Consider the following 20437-nt stretch of genomic DNA (forward strand, 5'->3'; position numbering starts at 1 on the left):
GACAGCTTTCTGCGGAGCTGCCTGTTGTCAGAGGATGCTCACAGGATCCAGTACAGCAGAATTTCACTGCTGTGGGTATCTTCAGTAGTGCTGCCTCCTGTATTGAAGTGAAATGTGACATATATTGGCTTCTGCAGTATGGCCCTGAAGATGACTCCTTATTTGCACGATGTAAAAATAGCTTTAAGGTGAAGCTTTTTAATGGCAACTGATGCAGTGTCTGTGCCAGTTTAAAAAAATCAATGGGTGCCTAAAAACCCAAATTAGAAGGGTATCATTGTCTGAATTGAAATAGCAGTGTTTGCTTAAATTGATCTCAGTTGAAATAAGATTAAATAGAATAATTTTTTAGGGTCAGAATAGAAAGCAACCCCCAAAATGCAGCTTGTAAACATAACCTTTTAGCATTGTGTACTTCAGTGGGCCAGTATGCTTTCTGTTGGTTCACTGTTACATGTCTTCACACATAGATGGTAGTCTTCATTCCTTCACTAACTGTAAGTTTAGTAGTGGTAAAGTTTCCTTGGTTTTTATCCAGTCTGTGAATGTAATGTGAAATCCAGGGGAGCTGTAGATTCATGTGGCCTGGCAAATTTAATATGCCTCTGTGTCAGTTCATGAGAAGGAAGAAGGAGCAACTTCTGTACTATTAAGATTCTTTTTAAACTTCAGATTTATGTAACAGACAGCTAAATATGAAATAAAAAGGCAGCTTAGAGCTTTTATTGGCAAGGGCAATGAGTAAGGGATATCTTATTGAAGCTTTAGTGTATGCAGTGCTGTTGCTGGCTGAGCTTGCCCGTCACCAAGAAATACACATTTGATGTGACAGATCAGTTATTGCAGGCCCAGAATGCTGAGGTGAAGGAGCTTATATAGTCTGTTAGGCAGCAGTATATATCAGAGTTTTGCTACCCAGCAGTCAGTCTTGCCTGATTTACTGGATACCCCTTTATTTCCTGATTTGAGATAAGGAGGGAATGTAGCACAGAAAGTGTTATTTTCATAGGTAGCTCCTCCCTTCAGGAAAAGCAATGGTCTCCTGATGAACTGGAAGCTGCACTGCTCCATGTTGCTTCTGCAAGCTTCTAAAATCAGCAGTACTGCAACATATGGCCAAACCTATTTAGAGTGCATTTTTCTTCTGAAACTGGAACACTTGTGAAAACTTTCATTTTACAAAAGCTGTAAAATTCTCATGATACTCTCATTTCATGTATTTCTTCCAGTCTTTGGAATAGACCATTGTCACATGAGCTTTGTAAAACAGCTTGCTGAGGTTTTTTTTGTTGCTACTGAGTTCTCTAAATTGGTGAACTTGGAAAAGTACATTAACACTTTTACTGAGATAAAGGTTTGATAATTGGTTTCAGAGGAGAACATATATGGAAGACATGAATGTTCTTAACCGAAGCGGGAAAATCAAAATGGAGCGAGCATGGATGTGCTGCCTCTTAGTAGGAACATACTCTAAGGACACTGCAGGATAATTCAAGGACTAGATGACAGCATTTTTTCCTGACCATCCTTTCATCACCATCCTTTAGGATATAGATAATGGTAGATGGAATTATCACTAAGTAACCAAGGTAAAAGCTCAACATAGACTTAATTGTTTGTTTCCTTGCTTTTCAGGTGACAAGGCTCTGGATGGTTACAGTAAGAAAAAATATGTCTGCAAACTGCTCTTCATCTTTCTGCTGGGGCATGACATTGACTTTGGTCACATGGAAGCTGTAAACCTGCTCAGTTCCAATAGATATACAGAGAAACAAATCGTGAGTAACTTGAGCTCTAAAAAAGATAAACTGGTCTGTCTGATATCCTGCCTCAGCTGTGGAGTCTATAAAGAATTTTGCTTCATTCCCCCTGCCCTGGCTTAAAGCCTTATTTTGGCTCTAGGAGTGATTCTGAAATCTAAATACTTTTGTACACAGGGAGTCTTGAACTAGTTGCAAAAAATGTGCATTCTATATAAAATTATTAGTCTTATTAAGAAACTGCCTTGAGTCATGCATTAAAAGGTAAGTACCTTTTAATTTTCCAAATGTCTCTTTCCATCTCCCTAGGTAAGGCTGTATTTATCAGTTGCATGTAACTTATTAGTATTTGAATAATAAGCCAAAATCTTGATTGGTCCCCATCCATCTAAAATGATCATTTGAGTATATGCCAGAATAGACTGAGAAGACACTTAAAACCAGATAATTAGGGTAACAGTGAACTTACTCAGTTTTGTTTAATTCACTTAATCTTTCTAGCCTTCGCTCTGTCTAAATGCCCAGTTCTGCCCATATGAAATTGGAGAGAAGTGTATGTGTCAAAGAAATAATAGTTCCTGTTAATGCCACAATAAATGAAGTCAGCTCAAATAGATTTTCCATGTTGTGACTCACAGGGCTATCTGTTCATCTCCGTGCTGGTGAACTCCAACAGCGAGCTCATCCGCTTGATAAACAATGCCATCAAGAACGACCTGGCCAGCCGCAACCCCACCTTCATGGGCCTTGCTCTGCACTGCATTGCCAATGTGGGCAGCCGGGAGATGGCGGAAGCATTTGCTGGAGAAATTCCCAAAATTCTTGTGGCTGGGTAGGTGTGATATGCCTCTTTTGAATACAACACCCATAAACCTTTCAGCAACTTGGTTCCATTGCAATACCTTAAGCTTGGGCTCTACAGCCCGGGGCTTGGCAGTGATAATGACAGTTCCAATACCTGCAGGTGCTTGCCTGCGTGCGGAGTTGCTTGTAGGAGTGTAAGACTAGAGTGAAAATTAAGAGTTTTGGTGTCTTGAGCAGGCTTTTACAGCCTTGTTGTGATCTTATTTTTGTTTTAGATACATCTCTGGTACTGAATACCCCTGAAATGCATATGTTTTACTTTCCTTACCTCTCCTGATAAAAAAATAAATGAACTTAAATAGATGCTTATACTACAAATTTTGTTATAAACTGAAGTTCTTATGTAAATATACTGAATTCATAAGGAACATGATAATAATGATTTGTGAGTTTTCTTACTTCCTCTAGTAACCATGTTAAGAGCACTTTGTGAAAATGGCAGTCACTACCAGCTTTCTTAATTTGGTATAGGTGAAAGTTTCTAAACAGACCTGGCAAATGTCTGAAACTATAGTTAAGTCAATGTAAAGTTGGACCTGGGATTGTAGGGCTAATTTATTTTGAAACTTAAAATGTCCAAGTGCAAACAGTGCATTTAAACTCTAGGGATATGCAATGTTTTAGAATATACATGGTTCTTCTTATAACAAGTAACTGTCTTACATTAATATAAAAAGTGGCATGTGGTGTAAGAACTGTATTCTAAATGTCAGGCCACTGTCATTGCCAGGTGCTGTTCTCCATGTAGCATAGTGGAGACAATACTGCAGTGATGAGTCATGGGGTTTTAATAAGATAGCCTTAAAAAATTCCAAAAATATCACTTGGGGTCACTAATCGCAAACAGAGCACAGCATCTTCAGGTCAGTGTTTAAACTTCAAGCTGTGTTTATGTTTTATGAGATCACTCTTCAGGGTCTCGTTCCTTCTGCATTTCTAAGATAATGTATATGAAACACGTTTGTGTGCCTGTCCTGTCTAAGTGGCCTGGGCAGAATGAGCATGGTCAGTTGCATTTGCCAATTCATTGTAGCTCTCTTGCCTCTTAAAACTCTTACTGGTAGTGCTCTGTACATTTTATAGCTGTTGTCTGTGCGTCACACAAAATGCTTAATAATCAACAACTTTGTGAAAAGGAGTTCACTGAATTAGAATAGCTCCTTGCTTGCCACTCTTAAAATAGTCCATTTCTGTGCCAGCAGCTGAGATGGCAAGTTGAATAGATTTGTAGGTTGTGTGCTTGTTGACAGCCACCTTACATTCTAGCTGTAGGTGCTGAAGCTGTTGAGTAGTTCATGATTTATATCTGACATGCAGGACCTATCAGTAGATCCAGCTTTAGTCACATTCATAAGGTAGTATCTGAACTGTCTGATTTCAGTCAGCCTGGAAGAAGCTTGTTCTTGTGATCAGATGAGATGAACTTTCAGTTCTCATAAAAGATGTGAAATGTCACTCCACTTTGTAAAGAATCATTACATATGTCTTGTTGCCTCTATAATAGTTGAAAACTTGACTAAGTAAACTTACTGGAAAAATTAAGAAGAACAAATACTTCAGCATAAGAAAACTTCACTGACCTTCTGTTGAAAAGATGCAGCCTGGGCAGGGATGCTGAGTCAGTGTGAGATCTGGCATAAAGCTGTCCTGCAGGTATTGCTGTGCCTTAACCACTGTATTTTAAATCAGTGTGTATGTCTTGCAGAGACACAATGGATAGTGTGAAGCAAAGTGCTGCTTTATGCTTGCTGCGTTTATACAGAACTTCTCCTGACCTTGTTCCCATGGGAGACTGGACATCTCGAGTGGTGCATCTCCTCAATGACCAGCACTTGGTAAATCAGCCTCATTATGCTTCTTGGGCCTAGTGTGTAAAGAGAATGATGTGACTTCTGCTGTTCAATACACAATTTATTTCTTCTTGAGTCTTTCAAACAAGTGGCTTGCTGTTGTCTTCAGGCTTTGGGAAAAAAATGGAAGGAGTTGCCCTTTTTTATTTGCTGTATTTATTAATTTTTAATAAAGATTTGTTTACTTTTTCACTGTAGATACGAGAATAGTATGTTAAAGTTCTTCTTTTCCTCTGGCTGTAAATTAATTAATCTTATGCCTTATTACACTAAGTTACATTGCATAGGTGTAATATTAATTGCCCTAGGCCTTTTAAGGATAGGTCTGCACTAAAGATTCAAGACTTGATTTGTCATTGCTTAGACTTCCTTGTCAGGTGATGTCCATGTCATTCTTACTTTGATGCTTAAAAAATCCTCTTGCTTTAGAAAGGAGACCCTGTTTTTTCCCCCAGTCCAGTTACTTTATGGAAATAAGGCTATTAATACCTGTGCCTCAACAGTAATGAGTGATTTAGTCTGCAGTAGTAATATCCAGTGCTTGTGTTATACAAAGCCCTCTCCTCATGCTGGGTTGTAAGAATTCTGTCCTGGATGATCTGCTGCATTGAATTTCTTCTGCTTATGCTTCTCTTGTATAGTAGGACAATTTGTGTCCGGGCTTAATTTTAATAGCATGGCAGTATCATGTTGTTGAAAACTCTGTTGGATTCTGCAGGTGTGTAATTAGTCTAGCTGCTAGCCAAATAAGAGTTTTTTTAATGTAGGGCTTTGTAATGGGGATAAACAATTTTTTTGTATATTAAAAAACAGTTGAATTGAAAGGTGTTAATGGGCAGTGTCGTAAACTGATCCAAAACTGAACATGGTTTTTTTTTGTGTTTGGTTTTTTTTTTTTTTTCCTAGGGTGTGGTTACTGCAGCTACAAGTCTGATCACCACTTTGGCACAGAAGAACCCAGAAGAGTTTAAGACTTCAGTCTCCTTGGCAGTGTCTAGATTAAGCAGAGTGAGTCCAGTGATAACCCTGATAATACTTCACTGTTGATTAATTTACTCAGCTTTCTAGAGCAGGTTAGGTTCCTGTTCAGCTTTCTAGGGTCAGATTAGTTTACTGTACCTTGAAATGTGAAGATGATTCAGTGTCACTTCATGTGGGTGCTTCAGGTAACCTCTAAATGCTTATTGCTTACCAGGACAGAAAGCTGTATTGGCTTGCCCAAACTTTCTTGGTTTAATCCCTGCTGTGCTCCAAGTACTAATCTTCACTTTGTTGCTGTAATAGCAAAGAATAGTTGGATCAAAGACTGATTCTACAGACTCCACATAAACCCCTCAAAAATACAGATTGTAGCTTTAACTTTATCTAAGCTTCTTACAAGACTAATTGTCTTCCTATTCCTTCTTTTGAGCTGCTGCTAACTTAATAATCATAAGCATTGATACTCTGTAAATGATGTAGGTAGTTAAGCAGGAGCAGGGAGGAGTGGGGACAAATGTCTGTAAGTTAACATTTCTGTGCTGGAAAACTGATGTCACTGTTCTGTTTGATTTTGTTTTCCCCCTCCTTTTGGAAGGTGTGCAAGACTAGGGAGGCTGCTAGTTCATAAATGTGTTTTACACCCAGTTTTACACAGTCTTATACCCAGATTACTTGTTTGCTTTCTTTTCAAATATGAAGATTTTTTTTCTAATACTTAAGGGAGTGCTGATGGAAGTGAAAGGCTGTTCTGTAATGGAGCAGTAAGAATTAGGTACAATTATTTTGAGCAAAGCTAGTGCCAAACTCATGGTTACCCTAGAATAAAAGGGGTAAAATTAATCTATTAAGAGGGGCAATCTAATCTAATCCTTGCCACATTTCATTATGCATATAAACTTCTTCTGTGAATGCTATCTCTTTTTTGCTTTGCTGTATGGATGCTACTGAAGGTGTTAGTTGATCCTTCTGCTTTAGGTCAGTCTGTCATAGCATCTTGTACTTGAATTGCAGGCTCACCTGTCAGCAGCCAGCAGACTGCTCGCTGAATCTGTGAACTGCTAGAACAGAGAAAGTCTAACTTCTGGTTAAACATTTTGATGTTACAAGATGGTTGTCTTCATTCTTTACAAAAGCGAGTAGGCTTTCAGAAGAGACTGTCTAGACTTCTGTATCTACAAAACTGGATGTCCATTAGTAGCATTTACTGTGGTGTACTCATAGGATGACAGCTTGCACCTAATTAATCTACTGAACTAGACATTGCTAGTGACACAGTTTTTTAAGCTTCTGTCAGAGGTGACCTACAGTGTTCTTTGGGTCCTTTTGAAGCTTGTGAATCAACTTCAGCAGCTGACATGCTGGCTGTTTGTTTTACAGATTGTAACTTCTGCATCAACAGACCTTCAGGACTACACATATTACTTTGTTCCTGCTCCCTGGCTATCTGTGAAACTTCTGAGGCTGTTACAGTGCTATCCGCCTCCAGGTAATGCACACATCACAGCACTGGTCATCTCCCTTACGCAGTACACTGGCTCCAAAGAGCTACTGCACTGCAGTGTTACCATAGCTTGGAATGCAAGCACATTGTCTTAAGGTAAAGACACTGAAGTTTGTACTCCTGAGTGTTTCTAGTAGCTCTAAGGTACTTGGCCTTTTGAGTTATGTTGTGTTTAATTTTAACAAAATGTCTAACCAGTGTGCATTTTACAAATCATTGGCAGCTGCCATTTTAAATATTCATTAATACTATCAACTATATTAAAGCCTCCAAGTATATTGTAGTACAGATTGTTTGTCTTTTCTTCTCACCCAAATAGAACTGTGGCTTGGAGTTCTTTTCCCACGTGTATGTTGGGGAGTGTAAATGCTTTTAATGTCTCAGAATAATTTAGTTAATTTGGATTCAGCCAGGGGAAAACCTAAGGTAGGGATTAGGGTTTGGAGCAAAATGAAGTTGTCCAACGGCTCATTGTTCTCCAGAAGACCCTGCGGTACGTGGCCGTCTGACAGAATGCCTGGAAACCATCCTCAACAAAGCACAGGAGCCACCAAAGTCAAAGAAGGTTCAACACTCAAATGCAAAGAATGCTGTCCTGTTCGAGGCAATAAGCTTAATTATACATCATGACAGGTGAGCTGGGACAATACTGTTATCAGAGGGGCTTTTAAAGTGAAAAGATGGGGCTATGTCTTTAACAGTTAATCAGATTTTAATGTGGGAGGGAGTGAAGGGGAAAAGAACACAAAGTTGCTCGCTGGATTGGAACATAACCACAGCAATGTCACTGAACAGTGTTCATGAGCTGTGTAGCTTTGGGTTTTGCTGCTTCTTTATTTGATGTTTTGTATTGACCCCACTGCTCTAATCCAACAGAGATTATTTGCTCACAGTATCTGAATTTGCATTTCACTAGCAAAGCATTCTAGCAGACACTTTGAAGCATTTTAAGAAATCTCCACTGCAGAAATAGTATTCTGAATTGAGTGTTCTCAAACCTGTTGCTTTTAACCCTTTCACTTTCTCTCCTGTTCTGTGCAGTGAGCCAAACCTGCTAGTCCGTGCCTGTAACCAGCTAGGTCAGTTCTTGCAGCACCGAGAAACTAATTTGCGTTACCTAGCACTGGAAAGCATGTGCACGCTTGCCAGCTCTGAATTCTCACATGAGGCTGTGAAAACACACATAGAAACAGTTATCAATGCATTGAAGGTAAATATTGGAAGTGTGTGGTCTGGTTGTAAGTGTTGTCTTCTCCCCTGCCTCAGTGCCCTCTCCCCCACTGCCCCAAGCTCCTTGTCCCCAGTTAAGTTAATAATACTTAGGAATCAAATGAATTATTCTTTGATGTCTACCTCAGTTTACCTCAATCCAGCAAAATCTTGCTGTGCCGGTAATTACAGTGGTCAGCTTTTGTTGATTTTGCACTTTGCTGGTAAATCTGATACTTGAAGCTGTGTCCCCTGTAACACTGGTATCTGCCCAAGTGTAGGCTGAAGATGAATAATTGTTTAAAAATGTGGAATTTCAAAATTGAGAATGATGAGAAAACAGTTTTATTGTTGTGTTGCTGTATTAGCTCATGGGGAATGGTAGAGCAGATCAGCTTGCATTACAGAATTGTAAAGACCGGAAGCCAGAAAGACATAATCCCAGGCCATGTTTATGTGACAAAGCAGAAGTCAAAAGAGTAAGACTGATTTGCATGTAAATGTACTTGCATACTTGGATGTTGAAATGCTTTGTTTTCTTCCAAGTTTGTGCTGTAGCACATACACATTTGTCTAAGTTCAAAATATGTATTTGTTCTAGCTGGACTTCAGTTGTTACAAGGCATGCCTGACACTAAACCTGCAGGTAGCTAAATGCTCATTGGCCTTGTAACAATTTAACAATTTCAGCCAGTTATTGGTGCATTTGTGGCCACTGGTACCAGTTACTCAGTGCATAGTATACTACAAATTCACCCACCCTACTCTGCGTAATACTGAAGTGTTCTGTACAAACTCGTCCATTCTTTCAGCACCTGCATAGATTTGAATAAGTGCACTACAGAAACAAAACCTGATGATTTGAATTTTTGTGATAGTCTTTAAAAGCAGGAAGCTAAGTCTCCACTGAGCTTTTCCTAGGTGACTGAAAATGAGAAATAGTATAAGAAACAGCTTATATAAAGGGTATATCTGAGTTCATTCTGCATCTGAAAAATTACGCAAATTCATTTGTTTTAAATTTCACCGTGTATTATACTAGGTTTCGTCTCTTAAGTTGTGTGTACTTTCCAAGCAAAGATGAAATCATCTTGACCTTTGTGTCTTTTTGCAGACTGAAAGAGATGTGAGTGTACGACAAAGAGCTGTAGATCTCCTGTATGCAATGTGTGACCGAAGCAATGCCCAGCAGATTGTGGCTGAAATGCTCAATTATCTGGAGACTGCTGATTATTCCATTAGAGAAGAAATTGTAAGCTGTTGGTGTTTTCCTTAAATATTTGTTTTGTAGCTGGATTTGGTACCATAAATATAATTTATTGATTAGGATGCTGCATGGTCTGTGATAGAGATTGCTTTTCATTGGGGCTTAAAAAAAAAACCCTAGAGAAAACTACTAAAACAAACAAAAAACTCCTAACTTTGTAGTGTAATAGCAAAGAATTTAGGTTCAACTAATCCAGGGGGCAGGGGGGAAACCTTGGAAACTTAAGAATTTTAAAAGCTGATCTTGGCCTCAGGACAGTGTATATAGAAAGCAAAATGAATTTTATATGTGAGCCACTAACACATTCTCTACATCTGAGGGTTAGGTCCTACTCTAGTGAATTGTTCACTAGCTTCAAACATTAGTGGTGAATGCTTATTTGTAGGTAGAACTTTGTATGCCCTGAGAATGTTCAGTCTAAGGGTTCCCAAAACCAATACCTTCTAATCAGCTAAGAGGCCTGATATTTATCCTCTTCCTACTAGTAGAATAAAAGTTGAAATACTCAACTTCAACCTTTTTAGGATGGTAAACAAAACTTGTACTTAGAGTAGTTATTTAGCTTAGGTGCTGAAGTCCCTTGCTTGGAGAAGTGAATGTGTAGTACACTGTTGATTTACCTCTTGTGCTGTCTGGTTGCTGTTGGCAATGTCCCCTGACTTGGCATATAGTGAGAATTTCATTCTGTTCCCTCATATTGACCTGTTCTTTTAAGAGTAGTAAATGCAACTGATAATAAACTTTTTGGAGTCTCCCCTGAAGCTGATTGTTTGCTTCAGGATGCAGAAATCTGAGTATGACCTGAAAAAGTCAGCTGTGCTTTGGTGACTCTATTTGCCTCTGCTATCTTGAGTTTTCTTTTGCCTTTTTTTGAGAGGTTTCCAATTTCCTATTTGATCCTGTCTCAGTGGTAGTTTAGACGGTGTTTTTCTAGCAAACAAAAAAATGTTCTATAAATTGCTCTTGATCACTTAGGTACACAATTGGAAAGTTACAAAGATACAACATACTTGAATGCATTATGGGGAAAGCAATATGTGCTTGGCAAGTGCTGTATTCTGGCACAGCATCTCAATGTTCTCCTTTCACCTTAGCTGTGGGAACAAGTGAACAAGCTCATCCATCTGAAACTGAGGCTTCTGGGCCAGTGTGGGGCATCACCAGGTGTATACAGCTCGTAGTAAAAGCTAGTCAACTTTCTGTGATCTGTTTTGTGTGCTCAGGTTCTGAAGGTTGCAATTCTAGCTGAGAAGTATGCAGTGGATTACACCTGGTATGTGGATACAATCCTGAATCTCATTCGCATTGCTGGTGACTATGTCAGTGAAGAAGTGTGGTACCGAGTTATTCAGATTGTCATCAACAGGGATGATGTGCAAGGATATGCAGCAAAGACTGTGTTTGAGGTAAGAGTAACTGTTTTCAATTCCCTTTCAAAATGAGCTAAGAATTAAGGAAGCACCACGTGACATAACAGGGGAAACTTAAGGAGCTCTATCTGTTATCAAAAGTCCACAGTACTGCTAGATGGGCCTAAGAATGCTCTTAATCAAGTAATACTCACATTAGAGTCTTCTGTGAAATCATACCACCCATGATGGTTTTCTCATAAGCACTCTGTAGTGCCTAGATCCACAGTCTGCTCTTGGAGGAAAGTAGATGAGAAACAGGGAATGGAAGTGACAGAAAAGATGGTTCTTTTTGTACATTGCATATCAATAATTATTAATGTGTTACAGGCCCTTCAAGCTCCAGCATGCCACGAGAATCTTGTAAAAGTAGGTGGCTACATCTTGGGAGAATTTGGAAATCTGATAGCAGGTGATCCAAGATCAAGGTAAAATACCTTCTAAAATACTGAATTGAAGTAGTAATGGTTTTTGTAAAGAATTTAATTCCTAGCATTCCTAAAGGCTAGTTAACAACTCATTCAGCTCTTGTTAATAATGCAATAATGAGGATTATCATATCTACAAAAACTGAAGAAATTTCTTTTTCCTTCTTTCAAGTCCCCTCATCCAGTTCAACTTGCTACATTCCAAGTTTCATCTGTGTAGTGTTCCTACCCGAGCTCTGCTTCTGTCTACCTACATCAAGTTTGTGAACCTGTTTCCAGAAATCAAAACTACAATTCAAGATGTGCTGCGCAGTGACAGTCAGCTAAAGAATGCAGATGTTGAGCTGCAGCAGAGAGCTGTTGAGTATTTGAGGCTCAGTACTATTGCTAGTACTGATATACTGGTAGGTATAAAGGTTTATTTTCTTTATTATGCAGTACTCTGTCAGGAAGTTAAACTCAACTAAACCTTACCTGATTGCTCAGAAATCTCAGCATTACAATATGGATGCTGACTCTTTTAGTCTTCTTAATTCTGCTGTAGTCATCTTTAATTTAGAGCTAAATTCCAAGTTGTTATTGCTGTAGTGGGACATATGACCATTAAGACATGTTAATCTGGAGCAGAGAAGCCAGGGAAAGCTGGCACAATAGAGGCTCCTAGAGAATTTAGATACCAAAAGGCTGGGGCTTTCTTTTGAGGACTTACCTGGTGGTGGGCAGGAAAAGTGTAATTTTTTATCTCTAGAATTTCAGTGATTTAACCTGGTGCTCTCAGGTCTGAGCAGGGCGTTGCACATTTGGTTTTGACATCTAATAAATGCTTAGGTCTGGGTAGAAACTTGAGTATTCTCTGTGGTTTAGGCCTAGGTCTGCTTGATTTAAGGACCCTTAGGTCTGCTGTGATCTAATTATTTAAATTTTCTTTTTTAAAATTTAATAGCACTGTTTCAGAGAAGTGATACGCTCCTGTTTTCTTAACCAAGTGCTCTGGAAGGACTTCAGAAAGTTTTAAAGCATTTTTTCTTTCAAAAAAGCAATCAATCCCTCACTACAGTAAACTGCATAATAATTTTCTGTGTGGGTAACTACTTCTGCTTTTGCTTTATGCAATCTATAAGGGTGTGTCTCTTCAAAGACTCAGAAGCTTGTTTGGCTTTTTCTCTGAAGTTTAACTAATACTTTTTTATTCTATGGTAAGGCTACAGTGTTGGAAGAAATGCCTCCCTTTCCAGAGAGGGAATCTTCCATTTTGGCTAAACTGAAGAAGAAGAAAGGCCCAGGCACAGTTACTGACCTGGAAGAGATCAAAAAGGAGAGGAGCTCTGATATGAATGGAAGTGCTGAACCTGCCTCTGTCAATGCCAGTGTTGTTGTGAGTTTAAAAGCTGTTATTTCACTAATTTAGATGGTGTGCAAGTGAGAAAAGGCTGGTTTTATAAAGTGGCTTTTTGGGGATTTAAAACCTCCCACCTGAAACTTAAGGCTGTGGGTGTTTGCTGTAAAGCAGGGGACATACAGCTGCTTTCCCCTTGCTGCATGGTTGGATGCAGTTTTCCTTTGGAAATCTTACGTAAGTGGGGACGAACTGTCTGCAGTCTATAAAACTCCCTTTTACGTTGTTATTTGAAAAATGTTGCTGTTACTTTAGAGATGTGAAGGTCCTTGTTGATGAAATTGCACTGAGGGTGGGTTTATAAAATCATATTTAAAAGGCGTTAACTTGAATTTCAGAATATCACCTGTTTTTTCTGCTTTGTCTAACATGTTGTTTTGCATCTTGTTTCGGGCTATTGTTTTTAATAGAAGTGGACAACACTTAGCTTCATCAGGATGTCCTTAATATAAAGTTGTTACTTTTTATTTGACAGTACTATTTGAGTTCTGTTGTGCTTGACAAGTCCACATGATTTTTTTCTTCTGAGCTGAAACTTCTCATTTTATTGTCAGTTAAAGCTGGTAGGATCAATTTTTCCCATAATGTAATATTTCTTTCTGGTTTTAATGCCTAGAATAACCTGTAATTAGATTTAACATGCCATTGAAGATTATCTAGAGAAGGAAATACTGTAGCATGCTCCCTGCCCAGTTTGTTATAGCATAATAATTTACTACTTAGTCACTGCAGTGTATAAGAGTAGCTACTCCAAGTGCAACAGTTTTGACTGGAAGAAATCTCTTTCCAGCAGAAAAGTTGCAAAATTTTCTTTGAATGCCAAATTGAAGTGACTGGCAGTTAATACTGCATTGTGCTTTACGAGCTTCACTTTATGGGTTGTGGCCATGTAACAAACTGCACAGTGTTACCTTCACCAGTGGCTTTATCTCGTTTGGACTGCAAAAATGTTAAGAAATTTGAGGTCCATACTTTGTTTTTAGTTGGTCTTAATGATTGGCTGCTTAAAGTCTTTTGGCAGTATGGAGTAAATGATAACTTGGAGTTGGCTTACAAAAACAAGATTTCAGATTCATCCAAATGCATCTCATGACTCATCCTCAGATTATCTCGCATAGTGGAAGCTGCTAATGTCTAATACATGGCCATTTTGATTAACACTCTGTGCTTTGTACTTGCATGCGACTTGGGCAGATATATGCAGCCTCTGTTGCATGATTCTGTGTCCTGGCTGCTTGATTTGTTCTATTTGAGGACAAAACACTTCAAACATCTTGTCTCTTCCTCTAGTGTTTGCAGCTTGAACTGGCTACAGGCTCTGCTATTTTTGCTGGTTGGGTTTGCATTCTTTCTAAGATTTGCTAGGCTTCAAAAACCCAGGATTAAACTGATAGTCAATTTTAAAGATGCTGTGATGACCTGTGATTTAGCTTTGTGTAAAAGCCACTTGCTTTCTTGATGGATTCTTCACGAAAGAAAAGCAACATGGGAATTTTATTCCCTACAATACTTACTTTCCCTTGAAACTAATGGGAAAAGAGAAGGGGGGAAAAACTGTCATCTTTGTCATTTTTCTTCTGCAGAACCAGATTTTAGACAGATGAATTTTGGTTTTGCTTTTATTTAATGGTTAGATGGACATAACTCTCTTCAAAGGAAAAAAAGAAAACCACACCTGTAAATGACCTTAAGTTGAAATTCAGCGTGGCAGCTGCTGCATTTGTGAACCCTTTTACATCCATTCAAACCTTGATTTGGGGTGGGGAGAGGCACTGTGCCATAGCTTATTTGTCTATGCAAACGAGACAGCTTTGTTGTAGTTTTGTTGCAGTGTAACACCGGAGTGTCTTGTCTTCCTTAGTCTACTCCTTCTCCATCGGCGGATCTGCTGGGTCTGGGTGCTGCCCCTGTCACCAATTCAGCTCCCCCACCTTCCTCTAGTGGTAGCCTGCTCGTGGATGTATTTTCAGATTCAGCTTCTGCAGTTGCACCTCTTGCTCCTGGTTCTGATGACAACTTTGCGAGGTAATTAAGTCACCCTGAAAGGAATTTGAAGGAGAATTTGTCTGTTGAAACAAGATTGAAGGAAAAACACACATAACTTTTGGTTTTGTTCCAGCATATTAAGTGCATTCCTGGGTGGTAGTTTTGCAGCAAGAGAGGTGTTCTTGGACACTGCTGGATGTGCTGTCTTTATTGAATATCTCTTCTAATGGAAAAACTGAGCCTGTAGTACTCAACCTGAGGATATTTGCCACACAGTAGTGTCTGGTTTTCATGTTGGTTTTGCTGCTTTGTTGAATTAAGCTGCTTGTGCATCTCCATACATCTTGAAGTGGGGGTTATCTGTCCTGATATGAATACATTTATTCTTATTTTCTTTTAATAAAGTATTCTTGTCTCTCCACTTACGGCAAGCTGCTGCTGAAACAGTGAGATGGATTGTATCCAGGATACTGCTTCCCAGATTTTAATGCTACACTTCAGTTGTTCTACTGTCTGACAAAGGGGTGTGAAAAGGGGGATAAAGAACAAGTAGTTTTCTTTTTTTTTTTTTTAAGGGGATTTGATACTACAATTACATTAGTAAGTGCAGTGTAGCTACAATGTGTTATTAACCCATTATTATTAAAAGTCCGTGTGGCTACTCTCAAATGTTATTTGGCTAAATTTTTGGGAATGAACGGCATAAAATCACAGAATGTCTTTAAGATCAGTTGTCTTTCTGGATAAGAATATATTACTGTTTTCAAGGACCAAATTTTGAATGTTGGCACAACAAATTTTCAGTGCATCTTAATATAAAAGACAATTAGGGGAACTGATCTGCCTGGATCATTGGCACTTTCATCAAAATTTTATATTGGGCAATGCATTGTTGCAGGTTTGCAGTGATTAATACTTGATCCTGTGCTTCTGCTGGAAGGTCAGTAGTGATACTTGATCATACAACACAAAACCAGGGCTTTAGGAAGCTACACAAGCTTGTTCATGCTTTTTTTTTAAGAGGGTACAAAGAGGAACCAATGCTAGTAGTTTCCTAAGCAAATGTTACATAAAAAGAGTTTTCTCTCTCTGCAGAAGAAAGTATAGCAATGCCCAACTCCTTGATCTTTCTGTAGATTATTAAATGCTTCTCTAATGATACTGAGAAGTTGCTTTTTACAGTTTCCTGCCTTTTCTTAGTGCTGTTGTCACTTTTGTTTCTAATCTGTTGCTTGGGTAAGTCATTCTCTGTGTGCCTGTGTACTCTTGCCTATGCTTAATACTTGTGTGTTTTTAGGTACTGATTGTGCACCTGTAATTAGAAGGGTGTCTAAGGTTGATGAGGCCTCTGCTTTTAAGCACACCTTTGTAGTAGTCAATATGCAGCTTACCTTTTTGATTTTCAACTTAAAACACTTTTGCTGACACAGTTAAACACCTGAAAGGACTTGGTTCTGTAAGAGGTTTACATTTACTGAACACCTTCAGCTGTCTTCGTGAAGGATTGCTGTTTTCTAACAGTCAGGGTGGGATGGGGGAGAGAAGTGGGGGAAAACATTGCCTAATGCCTAAAACCTTTCTAGGGTACTGAGCTAGGGCAGCTAATCAATTTCTCGTGCATTAAGCTCAGCAGTGCCATTTTTGAGGAAGGAGGTAAAAGAAGTAACTAAGCTCTAAGCTGTCTTTACTAACTCCTGCTGTCTCTGTCGCTACTGCCTTTCTTCCTTTGTGCTGCCTGAACTAGCCCTGACCTGGCTTCATCTGAGGTAGTTTCTGAGGAACCAGCTGATACTGTGCATGATGCTGATGAGCTTTTTCACAAGTAAGCAATACTAAAACCTTGCAAGGCTGGGCAATTTCCAGAATATAGTTATAAAGCAAAACTATATTGTTCATTAACTTAATACCAGCAAGACTAGAGAAACATGTACTGTCAGACTTGTGACTAGAACACCTCTGTGGATGCTGTGGATTTTGTGACAGGCTCATGAATACACAGGTTAGAGTCTTCTTTACAAGTCAGTGCTATCACACACTGCTCTAAAATGAGGCAATGCCAGTTGTATGTTAAGTTTTTGCAACTATTTGGAAATAAATAAAAAACAGAGTACCAGTCAAAAGTACTAATATTTGGGAATGTGTTTTAAGTGCCTTGGATGCCAAAGGCAGATGTTTGCTGACCACTTTTAAGTGAAGGATGATAGAAAGGACTGAGATCACTGGAGAATGGGCTTCCTCTCTCAAAATGGAAAATGTACATCTCTAGTTGGCTTAGGTGATACAGAAATGATAAAACAAGGAGGGTTTTTTTCTTTCAGGTTTAAACAGTCAAAGCTTCAAACTTTTCAATTCTGCACAAACCTAATGAGTTTCAGAAGTTCTCCAGACTAAAAAGAAAAATCCTGTTGCCTGGTCCTTTATTAGACAGTGTGTGTGCATATAGCATATTGTGGTTTCCTTCATAGTTTCTCAGACAGCCTATCAAATAAAAATGTCAGTTCTTTTAGTGTCCTACAAGTGGTGGTTCTGGATGTAAAATTGTCTTTTCTAACTGCAGTTTTCTGCAAAGGCCTCTCTCACAGATTGATGCATTCTAGGTTAACCGCAATCTTCATCCTCTGTGTAAACCCTGATTTTTGTGGTTCTAAATATTGTTTAATGTGGCTCAATTTAAAACATGTTTTCCCTCTCTTCCCCTAGGTTTGTGTGTAAAAATAATGGAGTCTTATTTGAAAATCAGTTGCTACAAATTGGCTTGAAATCTGAATTTCGACAGAACCTGGGTAAGATCTGTAGTGCTGTGGTTGGCTGTCTGCATTATCAATCACAATGCTAGCATGATATTCCAGACAGGACTCACTTTTCAGCTACTGAAGAGGGAAATAGCATTATAGGCCTAAGCTGTTTTACAGCTCCCACTGTTGTGCATCCCTGGCTTTTGTGTGGGCTCTTGCTTCCTTGAATTTTTTTTATTGTTTTGGTAGCTGATATGAAATAGGGGTGTTAAGCTCCAGCATTCCAGCTCATGCTGCCTGTTTGTATGGCTGGTGCAGCCAGGTTTATAAAGCACCATTCTTCTCAAAATTTATATCTTGCAGTATGGCTTATTGTTATGATATGAAACACAATACATTTCAGATGTGATTGAATGCACAGGATACTGGAACCATCTAGGAAGGAGATAGAATTTGAACACAGGCTAGCAATAGAATTTCTTGCTTCTCCCTTTCTGTAAAACTCTTGGTGACATAGTAGCATGTTAACAAAATTCTCCAACAATTGAAAGACTTCACTGATGATTTAACTGCCTTTGTGACAGCTACTGTAGGAGAAATCTAATGGCTTGGTTAAATTGCTGCATTTTGAAATGTGAATGTCTTGGTGAGATAAACCATGTAAACTGTATTTTGTTCTTAAAAGTGGTTTTAAAGAAAGGTAGAAAGACAATTTGTTAGGGAATTGAAGCATGAGTAGTTCAATGCAATTACATGACCTGAAAACTCTGATGTCTCGTTCTTCTCTTTCCAGGGCGTATGTTCATATTCTATGGTAATAAGACATCAACACAGTTCTTGAATTTTACTCCAACAGTAATCTGCTCAGATGACCTTCAGTCAAATATCCTTAAATGTAGTAGCAGTTGTCTGTTCTTATTAGATTTTTGTGGTTTATTGCTGCACAATATAATAAATCTGTTGGATCAAGGCATGGTGTCCTTGAACGTGAAGAAATGAGAAACTTGCTGATAGCTCTCTGAAGTTCTCATAGGAAGATCAAGTCTTGAGCAGGGATGGAAGATTCTTTCCTTAAAGCCCTGGATATAGACACAAATTTTACTTTTGATAGAACAAGAAGTTAAGCTGAATAACTATGTACTGGAACTGTAGCTTTCGCCACTGACATGAAGCAACAGAGGTAGAAATGTGTCCTTCGAGTACTGCATTAGCAGATAACCTAAAACTTGACATGGAGATGGAATACATGTATGCCAAGGTGATGGTACTTAATTCATGGCTGGTCCCTCATGCTTGGTGTTGCAAATTTAGGATTTCTGGGAGATTAAGTAATCAGGCTTGTTTGACTCAAGGCATCTCTGCCATGTTCAACATAGTGCTGTGGCTTTTATTGTGAAGTCTCTGTGCCTTCACACCTTTTTAAGGGCATCTTTCTTTAAGAATATCCAATTAACTGAGAATTTTCAGAGTTATTGCTTGTATATGTGTCAGTATGAAAAACCCCACAAACTCTTTTCCTGTACAAAAAAACCTGAGCTTTAAATGTTTAGTAGCACACAGAGAATAGGTGGAAACATGATGTTAATTTCTCATAGAGTTTCTTGGAAGATTTGCATTTTTTATATTATCAGTTCATTGATCTGTTTCCTTAACAACTTTTCTACGCCTGAATCTTCAGACAAAACCTGTTGACCCCACAGTGGATGGAGGTGCACAGGGTCAGCAGGTTGTGCACATCGAATGTGTGTCAGACTTCATGGAAGCTCCGATCCTGAACATTCAGTTCAGGTAAAACAAAGGATTCAAATGTTAGTGAATTAATTGGATGAAAGATGTTAAATTTGGCATGGCCCTGTGACCAAAATGCAAAATATGGACACAAAAAGCTCTCTTGGGTAGACAACTTGAAAATTTGATCTAATTAAGCTTTAAGGTGCTAGGGAGAATCCACTTGGAACAATGTGGTTTAAAACCCCAGACAAACCAAACAGTCAAGAAGCAGCTACTGATAAAATGTCTCCATGACTTCTGTCTCTGCTATCTATATAAAACAGCAGTCTTCCTGTTTGTTTAAGAAATCTTGACAGGAATATATGCAGTAACTTCTCCCTTCTGGAAACCAAGAACATTTCTGCAAATAACTTGGCCTGGAAGTGTATGCAACCAGAAATAGACTCTTGTTCTGTCCACTCAACATCAGCTCAGCTTTATAAAAGCCTGAGCTCTGAGCTACATGCTGTTTTTCTAGTCTAAACTGGTTTTTATTGGTATGTTTTCACAAGGATGTATTTTTGCCCCTTAGGGTGCTATCTAGAAGGATAAACCTATGCTAAAACTGAGAACCTTATAAGCAATTCTGCCAATTCATCTATGGCCATCTAAGGAGAGAAAATAAATGTATTTAACAGTGGATTGAAACTGTATATTAGAAATGTCATGTGCAGTTGATGGATTTTGATCATAAACAGTTCCTCAGTTGCTGTGTTGATTTCTGCTGACACTGCTGAGGCTGCCACATATGCACTGTGGTTTTTCTCTTCCATCTGCAGGTACGGTGGAACATTTCAAAATCTTTCAGTAAAATTACCCATCACTCTGAATAAATTTTTCCAGCCAACAGAGATGTCTTCTCAAGACTTTTTTCAGCGTTGGAAGCAGCTGAGCAAGTAAGACTCCATACTGGGGCCTCTTGTGGTGGGCAAGGGAGGAGGAAGGCATATTGTGAATGTAGCTGGTGCAGTGCCTCATCCCATACTCAACCCTGTAAGCCATGAGCTCTCTCAGTAGAATTAATTGCTACTGGAAATGCTGTTCATAATGTATTTGTCTTGCCTTGTCTTGCAGTCCCAAACAGGAAGTACAGAATATCTTCAAAGCAAAGCACCCGATGGATGCAGAGATCACAAAAGCAAAGGTGGGTGGTGGTGTGATATTTTTAATTCATAGTGTACAGGGCAGTAGCAGGTCATGTTTTAACCCCAGCTGGCACCTAGCACCACACAGACATTTGCTGACTCTTCTCCAGTGGAATGGTACAGAGAATAAGGGTAA

General features: G+C 38.9%; 1 protein-coding gene across 2 annotated transcripts in view; it reads left to right on the top strand.

Annotated features, from left to right (window-relative positions):
- The window catches only part of AP2A2 (adaptor related protein complex 2 subunit alpha 2), a 31142-nt gene that overhangs the window by 6042 nt on the left and 4663 nt on the right, over window positions 1–20437 (top strand). The window contains exons 2-19 of one of the 2 annotated variants that reach the window (XM_031055698.1): window positions 1636–1778; window positions 2399–2592; window positions 4330–4459; window positions 5381–5482; window positions 6833–6941; window positions 7439–7589; window positions 7998–8166; window positions 9280–9417; window positions 10656–10838; window positions 11172–11269; window positions 11442–11673; window positions 12471–12644; window positions 14527–14690; window positions 17352–17434; window positions 18180–18269; window positions 19051–19174; window positions 19936–20052; window positions 20231–20300. In XM_031055698.1, the coding sequence (XP_030911558.1) occupies window positions 1636–1778; window positions 2399–2592; window positions 4330–4459; window positions 5381–5482; window positions 6833–6941; window positions 7439–7589; window positions 7998–8166; window positions 9280–9417; window positions 10656–10838; window positions 11172–11269; window positions 11442–11673; window positions 12471–12644; window positions 14527–14690; window positions 17352–17434; window positions 18180–18269; window positions 19051–19174; window positions 19936–20052; window positions 20231–20300 (2471 nt within the window). The remainder of the gene's footprint in view (window positions 1–1635; window positions 1779–2398; window positions 2593–4329; window positions 4460–5380; window positions 5483–6832; window positions 6942–7438; window positions 7590–7997; window positions 8167–9279; window positions 9418–10655; window positions 10839–11171; window positions 11270–11441; window positions 11674–12470; window positions 12645–14526; window positions 14691–17351; window positions 17435–18179; window positions 18270–19050; window positions 19175–19935; window positions 20053–20230; window positions 20301–20437) is intronic. The other variant, XM_031055699.1, reaches the window with a different exon arrangement.

This window comes from Geospiza fortis, unplaced genomic scaffold (genome assembly GCF_000277835.1).
Source record: "Geospiza fortis unplaced genomic scaffold, GeoFor_1.0 scaffold66, whole genome shotgun sequence".
In the NCBI taxonomy this organism is placed as follows: Eukaryota; Metazoa; Chordata; class Aves; order Passeriformes; family Thraupidae; genus Geospiza; species Geospiza fortis.